The sequence below is a fragment of the Taudactylus pleione genome, unplaced genomic scaffold, assembly GCF_031769625.1.
Source record: "Taudactylus pleione unplaced genomic scaffold, aTauple2 ptg001827l, whole genome shotgun sequence".
NCBI lineage: Eukaryota > Metazoa > Chordata > Amphibia > Anura > Myobatrachidae > Taudactylus > Taudactylus pleione.
In genome coordinates this window covers 310,297-329,704 of record NW_028286224.1, presented here as the reverse complement: position 1 = coordinate 329,704, position 19,408 = coordinate 310,297, and the positions used below count along the sequence as shown (strand labels likewise).

At 46.1% G+C, this 19,408-nt stretch overlaps 1 protein-coding gene across 1 annotated transcript in view; it reads right to left on the bottom strand.

Moving 5' to 3' along the window:
- Positions 1–19,408, bottom strand: part of LCP2 (lymphocyte cytosolic protein 2) — a 197,971-nt gene that overhangs the window by 103,339 nt on the left and 75,224 nt on the right. Inside the window, exons 4-5 of the mRNA XM_088465046.1 lie at positions 2,838–2,903; positions 789–859 (exon numbers count right to left, since the gene is read on the bottom strand). Coding sequence (XP_088321172.1) covers positions 789–859; positions 2,838–2,903 — 137 coding nt within the window. The remainder of the gene's footprint in view (positions 1–788; positions 860–2,837; positions 2,904–19,408) is intronic.

The window sequence follows — 19,408 nt, the reverse complement described above, 5'->3', positions numbered from 1 at the left end:
ACAACAATATGGGAAAGTGCAATTTTTTTCTTCCACATCCAGAATTCACTCTTGAAGAAAGTTTCTTATGAGTAAAATACTGTTACTGGCTCCTAAAAGATAAAGGCACATCTAAATGACATTCCTTTCCTCCTCTCTATTGTCCCGGGATCCAACAGTCCATCTTGATATTCTCCACCAGATGGTCAATGCATGGCCGGGTCCTCTGCGGTATATTCTCATTCCTGCTGAAGTCTTTCGACAGACGGCTTCGATAAAGGTAAATCATCTATAGAAATCCATTAGCAGTAGAGAGGATAAACCACTGAGGACCTGGCCACACTTTGACCATCTGGTGGAGGATATCAAGAAGGATTGTTGAATCCCAGGACTGCTATCACCTTCTATTCATATGCCTTCTTTACATCTAAAAGCCACTACAGGGATAATTGGATGAATGAATGCATGCAGTTGTTTTATGATTTGTTATAAACCTCTTGTAATTGCATATATTAAACTGTATATTTTTTATTGATCTGTTTGTTTTTCATTATTTATGACTCATTTTTTTATGGTGCCTGTTTCACTGCTGGGCAGAACTTTCCGAGATACATCAACGAGAAGGAAAATAATTTGATTGAGATGTGTCTTTATCCATTGGGAGCCAGTACTTACTCTTAAGTAACTCTCTGTGCATTGTGTGAAATCTGGATGTGTCTTCGTTTCAAGTTCCACGGTACGTGGCAGATCCACTAGAACAACGTACAGTAGCACTTCTTAGTCACATAATAGGAGAAACGTTCACTTACTTGCATTGGAAGTTCCTTGTGCATGAGGGTAATGCAAATTACTAACTGGCTGACCTTTTTGAGTTTCAAGCCTAGAAAGAAATAAAAACATAAAATAAACCAAAAGTTTTTCTCTGTAGGGGGTTTAAACACAATGAGTGGGTAAAGGAAAAGTAGTAATGTCTTTTTTTTTTTTAATACTGTATCTTACAAATGTCTTGTGGTTATTTAAATACAGTATATCAGTGGGTAAAGCTTATTTTGTATTGCACACTTTTACACTTAAAATGAGAATGTAAGTTTTTAAAATATTTTTGATATTTACTGCCAAAATTGTCTTTGTTAAATTTGTTTATTATAAACTAATAAAAATCTATTTGCACTAAAATATATTTATTCATTTATAGCTTCATGACAGTCAACTATCTAACTGGCTAATATTTTGTCCAAAAATGTGCATACAATTTTCTTTATTATCAAATTATTTAAATATTAGCTGTTTAAACCTGATTAAGTATATTTTTTATTAAAAAATATGCAAATTTGTTAATAAAACTATGCTGATCCCCAGTGGCGTCCCTCCCCACAGTGACACCCGGTGCGGGGAGGGACGCCATGCGCGCGGCACCTGCCGAAATGGGGGCGTGGTCTTCGGGAGGGTGTGTCGGGGGCGTGGCCTCGTATGTCGGATCTTCTGGAGGGGCGTGGCCTTGCGGCGCGAACCGTATGATACATTAGGTATCAATGGGGTGGTACCGGCGGGGGGTGCAGGAGGTGCGGGCATGGGCAGTGCCGGCTCCCTCACTGACAGGAGCAGAGTGCTGCACTTTTTGCTATAGTGCAGCACCCGGCTCCTGTCACTGAGGGGGATCCTGCACCTTGGTGTCACCCCTCGGCGGGTGACACCCGGGTGCGGGCCGCACCCCCCGCACACACCTTGTAACCTCACTGCTGATCCCTCCGCCCCTGTCTGGCTCCTTCTGCCCAATGCCGGGGCTTTGTCTAGTTCATGTGGGCACACTAGCACAGCCGAGTCAGACTCGTCAGTGCTAAGTTTCACTATTCTGAAAGCAGTGAAAACAGTCGAGGAGACAGCTGATTTTCGAATCAGCTGTCTCTGTGCCGGAGCAATGGTGAATTAGGATGTTAATTATCGGGGTCCGTCCAGACTCCGAAAATTAACATAATGAATAGACCCCTGAAAGTGAAAGTGTTAGAATCGCTCGGTCGTACGCCACCGATGTTCGCTAAACTGCGCATGCGTAAAATTTGCAATGCGCGTGCGCAAACTAGCTATTACGATCAGAAATTGCTCTCTCCTTGAACACAGCCAGGTCGTTAGTTTGAGTGACAGGATGAGGCGTTTGTGGGTGGTAACAGGGGAAGGTGCTTGTGAACGGGGGAGTGGAGATCCGAATGCAGGCGTGCCTGACTATGCAAACGACGTTTTATGAAAGTGCATAATTAACAAAGTAGTATCATGGCACATGTGACATGGGAGGTTTTTACACTGACTAGATCGTAGTGCTTAAGAGAGGGTATGGTCAACCTTAAGCTCTACGAGCAGCTCCGATGGTTCCCGATGGTCTCGATTAATCCTTATATGCCGGAGATGATGTGTAATGTGAACGAGAAGGGGACGTATTTTTAGTCTTACGGCCGCATCCTCCCCTCGCTCGTCCAGCTAACGATCCCATCTTTACGACGCAACTTGCGAGCGCTTCATTTGCATATCCGGCCCCTTTTACCTTACGACCGTGCGGCCGCAACGACCGACTCTGAATGAGGTCCTAGATGCTGCAGACTCTTGTAATCTTTGTTGATTATACAGTAGCAGTATGTTACTGTTGTTTTTATAATAGAAACTATGTTTCATTGGTGAAGGTACACACTGTTATTTTTTCACTATGGCTACCGGTGTTGCCTCCCTCCGCTGTGCATATGTTGTGGTAGCGAGTGTTACTTTGAAACCAGTGTAGTGCCGCCTACACATTCTCTGTTTATATATATATATTCATAGTATTGTAGGACTCTATTTTAAAATATGTTTACAAACAGTTCAGTGCTTACCTCATTGAAAACAGTCCTTTCTTTTCTTCTTTTTTATTTATTTCTTGTTGAATTCTAATAAGGATTCTAAAATGAAATGAAAACTATCACAAAAATGAAACCTAAATTGAACATGCTTTTATTGACTTGGGTTCACATAACATACTTGTAGTGACTTGGGTTCACATAACATACTTGTAGTGACTTGGGTTCACATAACATACTTGTAGTGACTTGGGTTCACATAACATAACATACTTGTAGTGACTTGGGTTCACATAACATACTTGTAGTGACTTGGGTTCACATCACATAACATGCTTGTAGTGACTTGGGTTCACATCACATAACATGCTTGTAGTGACTTGGGTTCACATAACAAACTTGTAGTGACTTGGGTTCACATAACATAACATACTTGTAGTGACTTGGGTTCACATAACATAACATGCTTGTAGTGACTTGGGTTCACATAACATACTTGTAGTGACATGGGTTCACATCACATAACATGCTTGTAGTGACTTGGGTTCACATAACAAAACATGCTTGTAGTGACTTGGGTTCACATCACATAACATGCTTGTAGTGACTTGGGTTCACATAACATACTTGTAGTGACTTGGGTTCACATAACATAACATGCTTGTAGTGACTTGGGTTCACATAACATAACATGCTTGTAGTGACTTGGGTTCACTTAACATGCTTGTAGTGACTTGGGTTCACATAACATAACATGCTTGTAGTGACTTGGGTTCACTTAACATGCTTGTAGTGACTTGGGTTCACATAACATAACATGCTTGTAGTGACTTGGGTTCACTTAACATACTTGTAGTGACTTTGGTTCACATAACATAACATGCTTGTAGTGACTTGGGTTCACATAACATGCTTGTAGTGACTTGGGTTCACATCACATAACATGCTTGTAGTGACTTGGGTTCACATCACATAACATGCTTGTAGTGACTTGGGTTCACATGGGTTACAGATACAGAGTCTTCCTGTCTATGGTTACACATACCTTAGGTAAATATTATATATCTCCCATCTACAACACTGGAAATATAATTTAGTTGCATACAGTAAGTTCGATGTAGGCATAGATTGTGGTGCCTTTCAGACACAGGGGTCTATTCATCATTAAATAATTATTACTAGTGATAATTATGTTTGAAACTACCTGTGATTTAAAAAAAAAACCAGTTTGTGGGCATTCATTCATTCATTAACTAAAATATCACTTCTGAAAAACTGCTCTTTTTGCGGACACGTACCATGTCCCTATACATTTCCCCACCGCAGCCAGTGCATGTGTCCCCCCCGCTCACAGTTGCAGCCCCCCACCCCGCCGCTGTCTGTGTGCCTTGCACACCTCGCTGTTGTGTGTAACCCCCCCTCTGCATCATCTCATCAGTGATGCTGTGCCCCACATCCTCTCTCCGGTGTCCTCTGTGTCATCTCTCCTCCCCGCATCCATTTACCTGTGCTTCTGTGTCCCATCCCACCATATCCATTCACCAGTATCCTCTCCCCCCTCCCCCGCACACTCTCACCTGTATCCTCTCCCTACCCACAGTGGTGCCGTAGAGCCTAGACAGGAGGAGGAACTTCACTAAGCAGGTGAGTCGGAGCCGGAGGCAGTGTGGAGTCTGGAGACACAGGGCTGCTGAGCCATGCAGGCTTAGGAGAGAGGTAGCCGAAGCTCTCAGCTCTCTGAGTTATGCAGATACACCAAGGAGGGATCAGAATAGATCCCTCTGCTGGCTGCACCCTCTGCTGGCTGATGTGTAAACAGCAGTCTGTGAAGATTATTGGGGGCTGCACACCATCTCAGGATGGTGCACAGTAACACCACCAAGTTCTGAAGAAAATGCTTTTTTCGGAACTTGATGAATGGCCCTGATACTTAAAGTATACAAACTGTGAAAGTGTTAATTTTCACCTGCTTTTGTATAAATTAAGTGATGATGAATACATTTTCTTCGAAGCTACTGTTGGAGACCTAACACCTATCTCCCAACCTTCCCATTAGTAGGATTGGCCCATTTTCAGGGCTCTGTCCCACTGTCATGCTCAGAACTGCATTGTCCTAATTGCCAAGGAGATATATTTGCTCACTGCTGGTCTACAGAGCCTACCTGCCATTGAAGAGTGCTATGAGGGGGACAAGACAGGAGATAGATAGATAAGGGGCAACCTAGTGTTTTTTCAATTGTAGAAATGCCCTCAGGGAAGGGGCCACATCCCCTGTCCCAATCTGTCTATCTTCAATGTTGGAAGGTTTGCCTGATGGGATGTAGTTATGAGACCAGCAGCCGCTATGCCGCTGGTCTAAATCCTGACAGCGGAAGCCCGACAAGGAAGTTAAGATAGGTATCGAAACATCTTAATTCCGATGTCGGAATGCAGAAGGATGGCTGCCTGAACGAGGTAAGTCTGGGATGCCCTTAGCGTTAGCCGTGGGAGGGGAGGGTTAGGTTTAGGCAGATAGAGGGGTTAGCATCATGTTTTTTTTTGGGGGGGGTTAGGGTTAGGCACCATTGGGGGGGTTAGGCACTAAGGGGGGAGGGTTAGGTTTTGGCATGAAAGGGTAGACTTAGGTTTAGGCACTAATGGGGAGGGTTAGTGTGCGGGCTGGGGAGGGTTAGGCTACTAGAAGGGAGGGTTAGGGCAGAAGGGGGGAGGGTAAGTATAGTTACCCGACCCCTGTCGGGGTACCAACCATTGGGATGCCGCTGTCTGTATTTTGACAGTAGGCATCTTGACAGCCGGCATTACATACCGATTCCTGCCTAACTTATGGCTGTGAATGGCAGCATGAAAAGACACAGACACCAAACATTGATGTTGGGTATCACAGAGGAACCCATATTACTTACCAAACCCCCCAAAAAGATGTTTTATAATGCACAACCTTAAGTTAGCAAAGTATACAGTGACAAAAATTGGCGGTGACAAAAATAGCCACAGCAAAAGGTTCACAAGAAGATAATAACTACTGTACCTCAACAGCTATAAACATCCTTCTTAGAGTAACTAAAATATGACATTGCATAATTATATATTCAATATACTGGGTACCACAAATTAGTGAAATAATTGTTTATAATGGAAACATATATATAAAAACAAATGTGGTGTCTTACTGACTCATCAACGCCCATCCCAAACTCCTGGACCTAGACATATGTAATTTGGGGAGTATATGCCTTCTATGATGTAGGCACCCACTAAGCAGGGTTTTTCGAAATTAGACTCCTTAGAGGGTGAAAAGGGCTAAAATATTTCCTCTCGACCGAGGTGATTGGGTGACAAAGCTACATGGATCAACTGTAAGCTCATTGTCAGGGTCAAGTGGCCGCTTGAGAGGTGGGGCTGCAGCACAGTTCAATATTCAAATAGGGGAGTCACACCAACTGCTAGTGATGTTTGGCGGCATTTGGGGTAACAGTTGTTGTTGCTCCCCTATTTGAATATTGGACTGCTCCTTTACACCAGAGGCATAAAATGAACTAAGCATATAAGTTAAGGAAGGAATGCAATACATTTGTAACCATAACACTTTTTTGCCCATTTTATCACAAGATTTAAAGCGCTGATTTTTGTAAAATCACATAAGGATCAGCACTTTTACAAACTTGTACCCTATTGCATTCTCACTAAGGATTCTGTTTGAAGTACAGTAGTGACTATTTTACTGCTTCACTGTATTTATGAAGAACTATGCAGGGGAGAAATCAGAGGTCTGAGCATGAAGGATTAATCTCTGCACATGTGCATAGTTTTTGTTGATGCAGCCATTTCGGAAGGCAGGCTGGCTAAACGTACAAAGCGACGAAAAGCTTAGTTTTTCACTGCTATCTCATGTCATTTCGGGATGGTGTTATGTACAACTGGCAATATGGACCAGCCAGGTCAAATAAGTATGTGTGGATGTTAATCATGTGTGAGCATGGGTGCAACCAGAGCCGGCCCTAGGAATAGGCATAATAAGCAAATGCCTAGGGGCGACTTGAATGCCTTGTGGGCATCCAGGCTCTGCAAATAACCATCCCCCCTGCCTGCCACTGCCCCCCTATCGCGTGACGTGATGCTTTTCATCCTCCCCACCGGCGGCGGCTGTCCCTCACCTGTCCAATCGGAGTGCAGCGTAAGCCAGGTCAGAATGAGCTTCTGCACAGAAGCTCATTCTGGCGAGGCTACAGGAGGAGAAAGCAAGATGGCCACGTTAGGGCATGCCGCGCATGCCCAGCCGCAGCCACTCCTCCCATGGGCCTTTGCGGAGCAGAGACGTGAGTGACAACTCACGTCTCTGCTCATATAACACACAATAGCCGCCTGGCCCAATGCCCGTCGCCCAGCAAAGGAGAGCGGACAGGCTGCATTTTGAATAGCAGCATTAGCTGTATCAAGGTAATAAGTTAATAACATTAGCTGCATCAGTCTATGCGTTCCAGACTTCAGGCTGTAATTGCCTGCAAAGGATTTGCAACAAAATATTAAAAAGTGAAAGTTTGATTTAGGATTGTTTAGTTTGTCCCATTACTTTTGGCCCCTTAAAAAGTGGGAGGCACATATAGAAACCGTTGTAATTCCTACACCGTTCACCTGATTTGGATGTAATTACCCTCAAATTATATCTGAAAGTCTGCAGTTAAAGCACATCTTGTTTGTTTCATTTCAAAGCCATTGTGGTGGTGAATAGAGGCCAAAATATGAAAATCCTGTGAATGTCCCAATATTTATGCACCTGACTGTACATACATAGAAATTGTTGATCGTCACTCCATATACTTGTCCAACTTCCGGGATGCAATTTCACAAGGAGCCTGACACAGAGCCACAACACCATAAATAATAGATTTTTTTATATGTATTTTATAGCCATATGGCATCAGACACATCTTCCATCGACCATGCATGCTGGGCCGACGTGGGATATTGTTAGCGACGGCCATGCTGCTGAATGCAGCATGACCCCCGCTGTCGCTGCGGGCATCTGCAAGTGTGTATTGTACTTGGCGATGCCGGCTCCCCCACCAGGTCCAGTCGCTGACGAGGTCGGGTACACTAAACATAATCTAGTGTGTACCCGACATAAGATTGCTGGTGGAAGTATCTGCTAGGGGGCACCACTTCAAATTTTGCCTAGGGCACCAAATTGGCTAGGGCCGGCTCTGGGCGTAACCAGTGTCGGACTGGGGCATGAATGGCCCATCAGGGGAAGGCAGTGGTAGGGGCCCATGCTTGAAGGGTATGGCTAGCCTCCAGAGGGGTGTGGCCAGCCACCACAGAGGTTTGGCTAACCATTATAGAGGACATAGCCTGCAGACAACATGGATACTACAGTGCATGGTCTGTTCATCCATATTCCTGCTCTACCAGGTAACTGACCCTGTATAGGAGCAACAATGTATAATTCAAGTGCACTGTCTAAAACCTGACATTAGAAGAGGTGAGGCCAGGACCGGATTAACAATGGGGCGGGTGGAGCTACAGCTCCATGCCCTCCCATCAAAATAGGCCCACGGGATCTGCTGTTAGACAGGATTTTTTTTTCTTCCTATTAAAGCCTGCTTGCTGCCGTCTGACTCAGGGGTCCCTGCTCCCCCATCCTCCACGACCACCCGTGGTTCAAACACCTAGCATATATTTGGTAGCCGCAGCACAGTGGAAGGTTTCACTAGTACTATCCCTCCCTGCGCTGCATAGTCTTAAGTGCTGGCACGGCGGCGCCTCCTCCAAGTGGCATGACGTCACTTCACTCATTCTAAACTTGGCAGCAGCAATGGTTTCCTCATCACCCCTGCTGCACAAGATACATCTGCCTGCCCGGTGCGTGGTCGGTAACTGCGGATGATCTCTCTACAGCCAGAGGAGGATTTCATCCTCCAACTGTACTGACTAGGGGTGTGCACCGGCCACTTTTCGTGTTTTGGGTTTGGATCTGGATCTTTCTTCGTGTTTTGGATCTGGATTGGTTTTGCCAAAACCACCCTTCCATGTTTTGGGTTCTGGGTTTTGTGTTTTGGATCTGTATTTTTTTTTAAAAAAGCATAAAAACAGCTAAAATCACAGAATTTGTGGGTTTTTCTGCTCCTATGCTATTATTAACCTCAATAACCTTAATTTCCACTCATTTCCAGTCTATTCTGAACACCTCACAATAGTGTTTTTCTGTCCAAAAGGTAGCTGGATGACTATGCTAAGCGACACGAGTGAGCGGCACAAACACGTGACCCATCTAGGAGTGACACTGCAATGGCAGACAGGATGGCAGTTTGAAAAACTAGGCCCCAAACTGTACATAATGCAAAGAAAAAAAAGAGGTGCAAGATGGAATTGTCCTTGGGCTCTCCCACCCACCCTTATGTTGTATAAACAGGACATGCACACTTTAATAAACCAATCATTTCAGCGCCAGGGTCTGCCACACAACTGTGGCTGAAATGATTGGTTCGTTTGAGCCCCCACAAAACAAGCTGGCAATTAATCTGTCCCTGCACAAACTGGCTCTACGGAGGCAAGATCCTGACTAAGGAAGAAATTGACGAGGAGGGAGTCGACGGTGTGGTTTGCAGGCGCTTGGATACAACAGGACAACGGGATTTAGGATTCCCTGGACTGCTTACGGTCTTAGCCAAAGTTTCTGAACTTGACAGTAACTTTTTATGAACGCGCTGCAGGTGCCGTATAAGGTAGGATGTTCCTAGGTGGGTAACGTCCCTACCCCTACTTATTTCACATATAATACATATGGCAAGACAGTTGTCCGGATTTGGATAGAAATATTGCCAGACCAAAGAGGTGGAATGTTTGGTCTTTTGCCCAGGCATGACCGTGATGGGCTTTTTCATCCCACGGACAACAACTGTCTCCCCCGGAGCCTGATTTAAACAAACCACATCACCATCAGAATCCTCCTCGCCAACTTCCTCCTCAGCGCCAGCTACACCAGTATCCTCATCCTGTTGTACTTCAACAGTGACATCTTCAATTTGCATATCAGCAAGTGGTCTGTGAGTGCTCCTTTCAGCACTTGCAGGGGGCGTGCAAATGGTGGAAAGAGCCATCTCTTCCCGTCCAGTGCTGGGAAGGTCAGGCATCGCAACCGCCACCACACTTGGACTCTCCTTGGAGATTTGTGATATCTTCTTAGAACGCACAGTTCTTCGCTGTGCTTTTGCCAGCTTAACTCGTTTGATTTATTTAACGGGAGGAGGGCTTCCATCGTCATGTGAAGCTGAACCACTAGTCATGAACATAGGGAAAGACCTTAGCCGTTCCTTGCCACTCCATGTCGTAAATGGCATATTGGCAAGTTTACGTTTCTCTTCAGATGATTTAAATGTTTTTTTCAAGGTCATTTTCCTGAACTTTGTCATTTGGGATTGTATGTGCCCTCTACTATGACATTGGGCATCGGCCATGGCAGACAACGTTGATGGCATGTTATCGTCTATGTCATGACTAGTGGCAGCAGCTTCAGCACTAGGAGGAAGTGGTTCTTGATCTTTCCCTATTTTATTTTTATCGGAGAAAATTTGGTCCTCCATTTATGTTATATTGATATATACGTGCGGCTAAGGCGCACACAAACACAGAAAATAATTTTTTATTTTTGTTGGAGACTAGCACACTTTGTGGGTTACACCACCCTTTAAGAAATGAGCCAGCTGGCTCTTTACTTATGGGACACAGGCGCACGCTTGGCGCTGCTCCTTTGTTGATGCACGTTCAGCTACAGCCCACACAATTCACAAACACAAAAAATATTTTTTTATTTTGTTTGGAGTGCCCTTTGGGGGTTACAGCACCCTTTAACGGACAAGCCAGCTGGCCTTTTACTTATGGGACACAGGCGCACGCTTGGCGCTGCTCCTTTGTTGATGAACGTGCAGCCACAGTGCACACAATTCATAAACACAGAAAATATTTTTTTATTTTGTTTGGAGTGTACTTTGGGGGTTACAGCACCCTTTAATGGTCAAGCCAGCCGGCCCTTTACTTATGACACAGGCACAGGCTTGGCACTACTTTGTTGATGCACGTGCGGCTACTGCGCACACAATTCACAAACACAGAAAATATTTTTTTAATTTGTTTGGAGTGTACTTTGGGGGTTACAGCACCCTTTAACGGACAAGCCAGCCGGCCCTTTACTTATTTGACACAGGCGCACGCTTGGCGCTGCTCCTTTGTTGATGCACGTGCAGCCACAGTGCACACAATTCACAAACACAGAAAATATTTTTTTAATTTGTTTGGAGTGCCCTTTGGGGGTTACAGCACCCTTTAGTGGTTAAGCCAGCTGGCCCTTTACGTATGGGGCACAGGCGCACGCTTGGCGCTGCTCCTTTGTTGATGCACGCGCAGCCACAGTGCACACAATTCACAAACACAGAAAAAATTTTTTATTTTGTTTGGAGTGCCCTTTGGGGGTTACAGCACCCTTTAACGGACAAGCCAGCCGGCCCTTTACTTATGACACAGGCGCACGCTTGGCACTACTTTGTTGATGCACGTGCAGCTACTGCCCACACAATTCACAAACACAGAAAATATTTTTTTATTTTGTTTGGAGTATACTTTGGGGGTTACAGCACCCTTTAACGGACAAGCCAGCTGGCCCTTTACTTATGGGACACAGGCGCACGCTTGGCGCTGCTCCTTTGTTGATGCACGTGCAGCCACAGTGCACACAATTCACAAACACAGAAAATATTTTTTTATTTTGTTTGGAGTGCCCTTTTGGGGGTTACAGCACCCTTTAACGGACAAGCCAGCAGGCCCTTTATTTATGGGACACAGGCGCACGCTTGGCACTACTTTGGTGATGCACGTGCGGCTACTGCGCACACAATTCACAAACACAGAAAATATATTTTTATTTTGTTTGGAGTGTATTTTGGGGGTTACAGCACCCTTTAATGGTCAAGCCAGCCGGCCCTTTACTAATGGGACACAGGCGCACGCTTGGCGCTGCACACAATTCACAAACACAGAAAAAAAAAATATTTTTTTTGCACTTGGGGGGAGCACCCCTGACGGACAGAGCACCCCATGGACAACACTACAGCACCCCTATAGGACTGGGACACTGCACAGGACTTTGGAGTGGACACAGCCCCTATGGACAACTGACTGCACAACACAGTTCAGCCAGCCCCTATGGACTTTGAAGGAGTGGACACAGCCCCTATGGACAATAGCAGCACAGCACAACACTACACTGCAATACACTACACTACACAGCCCAGCCAGCCCTAACTCCCACCCTCCCTCTTCACTGTCCACAGCCGAGTGAGAAAATGGCGCCGACGCGTGTACCTTATATAGGATCCAAAACCCGCGAGACCCGGAAGGCGGGATGATGACGTTTTGCCTCGATTTTAGATCCGAGTCAAGCGGGAAAAGTCGAGGCTGACTCGGATCGGCCTCGTATCGGGAGGCTCGGGGGGGTTTGGATTTCAGAAATCCGAACCCGCTGACCCCTAGTACTGACTGGGGCTAGCACTGTAGTGAGACAGCAACTCACACGCAGCACCAGGGTTGCACTGACTCTGCCACACAAACCCTCATCTTCACAGCATCAAAGAAACTCAGATTTCCCGCTACTGGCAGCACCCTTACCCCCTCTGCTTTCCCCCTTCCCCACGCTTAACTGTCCCTGTATGCTCATCTGCCCTCACCCTCCACCCTTTGTTACCTGTTGCTGCCTAACATATCATATATCAGACCCTTTTACAGGTGCAATTGTATCGAAATAATAAATGTTATTAAGGTTATTCACTTCACCTATCAGGGGTTTTTAATGTTATGCCTGATCGGTGTGTGTGTGTGTCTGTATCTGTGTGTGTGTGTATATATAGATATATATATATTCACATATATATATATATATACACATATACACAGTGGCGTAACTAGGGCAGGGCAAGCAGGGCACGTGCCCTGGGTGCCGTAGGACAGGCGGTGCAGGGGAGCGCTGCCGGCTGCAGTCCGGCCCGTCCTAGTTAGGCAGTGTAGTGCCGACCACAGTGTGCGCGGTCAGTGCTACACATTTACACAGGACCGGCGCTAGGCTTCCCTGCGCCCAGCGCCGGTCCTGTGCTGCACAGCTGAGCCTCTTCCCTCCCCCTGAGCGCTTACCCAATAGCTCCAGGAGGAGGGTAGGAGGCGGGCTCAGGCTGTGCAGTTTAACACACACATCGCCGCCAGCACAGCAGTGATGTGTGTGTGTTAACCAGCAGCCAATGAGAGTCAGACAAACTCTCATTGGCTGCTGTTGCGGCGATGTGTGTGTTAACCAGCAGCCAATGAGAGTCAGACAAACTCTCATTGACTCCTGCAGCCCCCACTCATGAGCTCCGCCTTCCGGCTCTTACAGTGGGTAATGTGAGAGACGTCATGACGTCTCTCCCATAATGCAGAGCGTGCCAGCCCGGGAGGACTGATGTGTGGCGGTGGCAGTAGTAGTGGCCGGAGCTGGAGCGTGGATTCAGGTAAGTATATTTTTTATTTTTTTAACTTGTGTGTCTGCACTACGGGAGGGGGGCTACTACTGGGGGCACTATTACTTGGGGGGACCTTTACTGGGGATGGGGCACTACTGGGCACTACAACTGGGGGGGGCTTACTACTGGGGGCACTGCATCGGGAGGGGGAACCTCTATTGGGGACTACTACTGGGGGGGGAAATTACTTCTGGGGGCACTGTATAAGGGGCTCACTACTAGGGACACAAGGGAAACTACTGCTGGGGATACTATATAAGGGGCTTACTACTAGGGGACCACTACTGGGGGCACTAAATAGGGAGGACCACTACAGGGGGAACTGTATAAGGGCACTGGATTGGGGGATCACTACTGGGGGCCTGAATAAGGGGGATCACTACTGGGGGCACTGCATGGGGGGGACTACTGCTGGGGACACTATATCTGGGGCTTACTGCTAGGGGCACTGCACGGGGGGGGGCACTACTGGGGGCACTAAATAGGGAGGACCACTGCTGGGGGCCTGCATAAGGGGAACCACTACTGGGAGAATGTTCAGAGTGATGATAAAGGGGTGTGTCATGCTAACACGCCCCATTTTTAAGTGACCATGCCCATTTTTTGCTGTTCGCACCTTCGCCGGGCGAAGGTGCGCACAGCGAAAAAATTACTTAGGGTCTCGTCGGGGCTTGCGACGAGACCCTAAGGTTGGGTCTCGGCAGCCACAAGCCCCAGGGAGCTTCCTGCTCTGATCGAGCTGGAAACTCCCCACTGACATCACTGCTGATGTCAGTGCGGCCGCCCACAAAACGGCAGGCGTTCGCTTGGAACGCCTCCGTTTGTGTAGCCTCCTACAAAACGGGCCGAGCTATCGATCAACATCGACAGCTGGCCCTTTTGTAGTGAGCTCCGGAGCGAGAGATTCTCTTTCTCGCACCGGGGCTTGTGCACGCGCAGTGCAGCCGCTGTGTGTGCGTAGGACCAGAACACAACCCGTTTGCGAGCGCGCAGCGTTTGCGACCGGGTCTGAATGAGGTCCTATGTCCCTACAATAAATATTATTATTTAGCCTATCATTTTTAATGCTGGTTTTATAATCCTGCCACAAAACTTTATAAGTAGGATTCCCTATAAATACTGTAAATGGGGATAGCACAATAATTGGTGTATTCACTTGTGATAGGGCCCTTCACCAGAGTGATATATTCTATGGGGTATATTAAACTCCCCATCACCAGATGCATGTCTTTCCACTCCCAGTGTAGTGCAAAACCAGTAACCATAACAATATTGAAATAGTGACACTGAGACTTGCTTAAGGGGAAAGGAAAGTCAGCTGTTATTTAATCTATTTAATCTATAAATGACTATTTAAACTAGCAGATAATAAACTGAACAATACTAAATAACTAAGAGGAAAAAACAGACAAAGAATGGTGGCACCGAAAGAACGGCCCCACAATGCAAGATCCACCAACTGTCACTCCATTCTCCACCTGTACCAAAATGGGAGGCGACCAGCCAGCCCATTACCGCACCCAAGATATCCAGCTTCCGCCCCAATGACACAACATTAGCTCACCTGGAGCGATGATACTGCTGACCCCAGTAGGGAAGAATCAGCCTAAGCCTTGTATTGGGGAGGGAGAGCACCTGAAGCTCCATAGACAGATGGCGACTGCAACCATTCTTTCCCGCCAAACACCAAAGCTGACACCAATAATAAACCTGGAGGGAGGACGGGGAACAAACCAAAAGGAAGATGACCTAAAATGGCTTCTACAGCAATCTCCTTGAAATGCCCCTGAAACCTCACCCCCTAGCATCCCTCCTATAAGATGACCCCCATCACCCCATCCCATAACACTGCCTAGTAACTAAAAACCTTAACCCTCCATAGCCAGTAGTCAGACATACTGGCTTGGGTGTTTAATTGAACTCCTTGCATATGAAACGCACTCCGTCTTAATTACTAAAGTGAGAGTTTTTAGAAATTGAGATGTTGCCCTTTAGAACAGGGCTGGGCAATAAGCTGTCCTCCAGCTGTTGATGAACTACAAATCACAGCTTGCATTGCAACATTTTTAGCATGGCCATATAGCAAAACTGTGGCAGGGCATACTGGGATGTGTAGTTTTACAACATCTGGGGGGCCGCTTATTGCCCACCCCTACTCTAGAAAGTGCTAGTTAAATGTTAAGTAGAATCTGATTAGCAACCAATGAGATTCTACTTAACATTTAACTAGCACGTTCTAGAAGATAATAGCAAGTATCTGATTGGTTGCTATGGGCAACATCTCCACTTCTAAAAACTCTCACTTTAGTAAATGTACCCAATAGTTATTTGAGCATCTATTCAGTGGGTATATAGGGAAATACCTCCTATTTACTAAATATATATGTATTACTGCATTTATACTTTTTCTGTGTAAGATCCATAACTCTGTCATATAACGAACAAATAAAACTCATGCTGGCAATACACTCTTAATTCCTCATGACAATTAATAATAGAGCTTTGCTTGCTATTTTTTTATGGTGTTTTGTCAGTGCATTTTATTATTCCACATGATTTATAATGGTTGCATAAACTGCATTAACAAATACTGATATTTTCATATGATCCATCAAATAACTAACTGACGAGTGACGATACAAACTCCATTTAGCAAAATGTACAGTTTTAACAGAAATCAACATACCAGCACAGCTGCACATTTTTAGGGCACTTGCAATATCCTGGCCAACTGTTCCTTAACAGAAAAATGTTTACTACAATGCATCAAAGGCATAATAAAATGTAAACGTGTCCTGCTTCTAATTTCTATACTGTGAGGATTGGGAGGAAAAAAAAGACTACAACCAGAGTTGATGATTTGATTTTTTATAAAACCAATGGAAAATATTTTCCTTTGATCAAAAGCCATAGCTCAGATGTAGCCCATAAACAGTTAAACCTTTGATATAGTTTCACTATTGGGTACACACTGAAGCTATTTTGGGCCAATTTGCAGTTTCGTAACAACAAATCGCTTACAATGCTCATTGTGTACAGCCAATACGCCCGCCCCTGCAGTCGCATGCGGCATTGTCAGGTCTGATGACATCGTTATCCATATGGTGCACATCGCCTTGTGTGTCTGTCCAACCAGACGAACAGGCGATATGTCGTTCCGATTTGGCCTCTGAAGACATTACCTCTTGACACTCCCAGCCAGTGATCTTAAAGACGGCTGTTCTAGTGTGTATAGGATAAATCGTATACATCCAAACGATACAATGTATTGTTTGGTCGTTTGCAAGATTGCAGTGTGTGTACGCTCAATATCGCTAGTTCTGGGCTCAAGGAAAAACCGCCTGGAAAGTAGGAACAATTGCCGGTCATCTCAGTGTATAACCAGTGGAGTAAGCTCTTTTTGCTCCTGCCAATCCACTATTTTAGTCACTGCGAGTGACTTCGGTAATGGACTTTGATGCATGCGCTGCCCGACTAAGACGCACACGCAGATTAGCGATTATCGCTCAACTGTGTAAACATCGGAAGAGCGTCCATCCCTGAATCAGGCCCAGAATGCAGAACTATTTTTGCTATGGCCTAATTAGCTGTTTATTCCCCTGCATTCCTTTTTACAGCAGAACATAATTGGTACCACAACAAAACTATTGAGACCTAACTAATACCCCTTTTCCACTGCTAGCAATAACCCAGGTTTTTGCACGTGAGCACGCAGCAACATGGGTTATTTTACTGTGTGGAAGGGCAAGGTTGAAATAAGCTGGCTCGTGAAGCAGTGTGAACGGGTAACCCGGGTCGATGCGACCCAGGTCCTGTTCTCTGCATAGGAAGAGCCACTGATGGCGTCATTGACCGGGCATTAGTGCCGGGTCGGGCTGCCTGTCTGACAGGGGACTCAGCCGGGTCTCTTTCGGGATGGGCGCGTGAACATCATCCCGGGTGTGTGATCCGGCAAACTAGTGGAAAAGGGGTATAAGCGTCAGGGAGCAAAATGGAGCAAATTACAGTATGTCTTTTGAAGCTACACATCTGGCTTTTGCAGGTTAAGGTTAACCCCTCAGCAAGAAATTACATTTACAAATGTCACATCTGGCAGTACCCTATTGCAGTTTGATGTCTGTAAATGTCATATGGGAGAATTGAGGTTTTGTTCATGTCAATAACTTTGGGTAAGTGACAAGGAAAGGAAGCCTTTCATTCAATACCTGTCTCTGCAATGTGTACTGTGCTCAAAACTGAGGCAGAACGATTAGCGTTTCAGGGTGGTGACTGGCAGGTGTCCTGAAGGGAACGCAAAAAATAAGTCTCGTAGGCGTGTGATGGGAGTGTCGTGGATATGTCAGTGAAAGCGGCTGCGTTCTCAGATGCAGAAGCCGCAGCCATAGAGGCCATGTTTAGATAGAGAAACTGTAACTCTGATGGTTCGTCAATAATGGTGTGTCATAAACCACATGCAGTTTTACAGCATGGATGTCCGGTGAAAGTGGGCGTCTCTGGGCTCGCTAGTACACAAGGGAATGACTGAAACTAACATTGGCATATTATCGCTCCCACGACTACACAGTTGCGTGCATCTCCGAATCAGGCCTTGTGAGGCCATTGCAGAGTTGAACCCGTCACTGTACCCAAGTCACTGTAATTGCAACCGCATTGAGGGCCTGAATCAGAGATGTATGCAGTGGCAATTTTTACGCAGAACGAGTGAAAGTAGCATTGCGCACACGCAGCAATTGTTTTGCGATTCCGCATGCACAGAGATCCCATACGCAAAATGAGTGACAGGTAGTCAGCGTGGGGGAGATAAAGGGGAGAGGGTTTATAAAAAAGCAGATGTGTCTTACCGTTTAAACACCGTTACATGGGCGTGCATAAATTAGCCATTGCGATCTCCAACACAGCATGAGAGCTCTCTGCCTGTCAGGAGAGCCGCTGTATTTAAGACAGATCAGACCTTCCACAAGGGGTGCATGGCTGGTCGATGTTACCGATATTCACACTGATATACGGCGTCGCACACAGATGAGAAGGCAGCAGTGGACATCCCTAGCTTTGGGTATGCTTTGGAACTACTGTGTTAGCATATGTTTGCAGCTGTATACGCCTTAGCGACCATCTCTGCTTCCGGCACTGAGTGCAGAAAACTAAGGGCCTGATTCTGAGCTCAAATGAGTCAAATGCGGACTCATTTAGGGATTCTTAGCAACCTGTGCATGTGTCGCAGCATAAGCACTCTGACAGAGACTCTGGGCCTGATTCAGAGCCGGACGCTATTTGCGCTCGCTCGTTCAGAAAAAGGGGCTGGATATTTAAATAGAGCGCTCGCTCTTTGCGGTCTGTTGTCGCCTCTATGTCTGAACGAGCGAACGAAACGTGCTCGCTATTTTTTAAAAAACGCCCCCTGGCCGCTCGCATCATACGTCATCTCCGCTATTTATTAGATTAATCGAGTACATCAAAAGGCATCTGAACTGCTCGCAGTGCTTGTGGTAACATTTTCCTACCGCAATCAGGCTAAAAGACAACCAAGTGACGTGGTCGATGATGCTGCTTTGTTAATTATGCACACCCTTAAAACGCCCGTTTTGACCGTTTGGCACGCCTGCGTTCGGATCTCCACTCCCCTTTTTCAAGCACCTTCCCCTGTTATCACAAACGCCTCATTCTGTCACTCAAATTAGCAGGCATTTGCTATTTTGCGAGCACACAATTTCCGACCGCAATGACTGGTTAGCGCATGCGTATTACAACCCATACGCATGCGCAGTTGTGTGAACATCGCTCGGAGCGAACGAGCGGCCGCTTACGAGCGGCTCTGAATCAGGCCCTCTGTGCGTGTCCCCATCTCTCTGAAATAAGCAACTGGTTGTCAACTGGGCGGCTACCTTGCGAATTTCAGTACTAATGATGGCAGCTGCGGACGCAAAAACAGTGGTGATGCGACTACAGAGACCATCATGCAATGCACGTTCGCCGTGAGAATGGCTCGCACCTAATCTGCTATTCCATGTACTATACACACACACAGCAGTGCAAATATTCTGTAGGTATAAAACAAGAAAAATATCA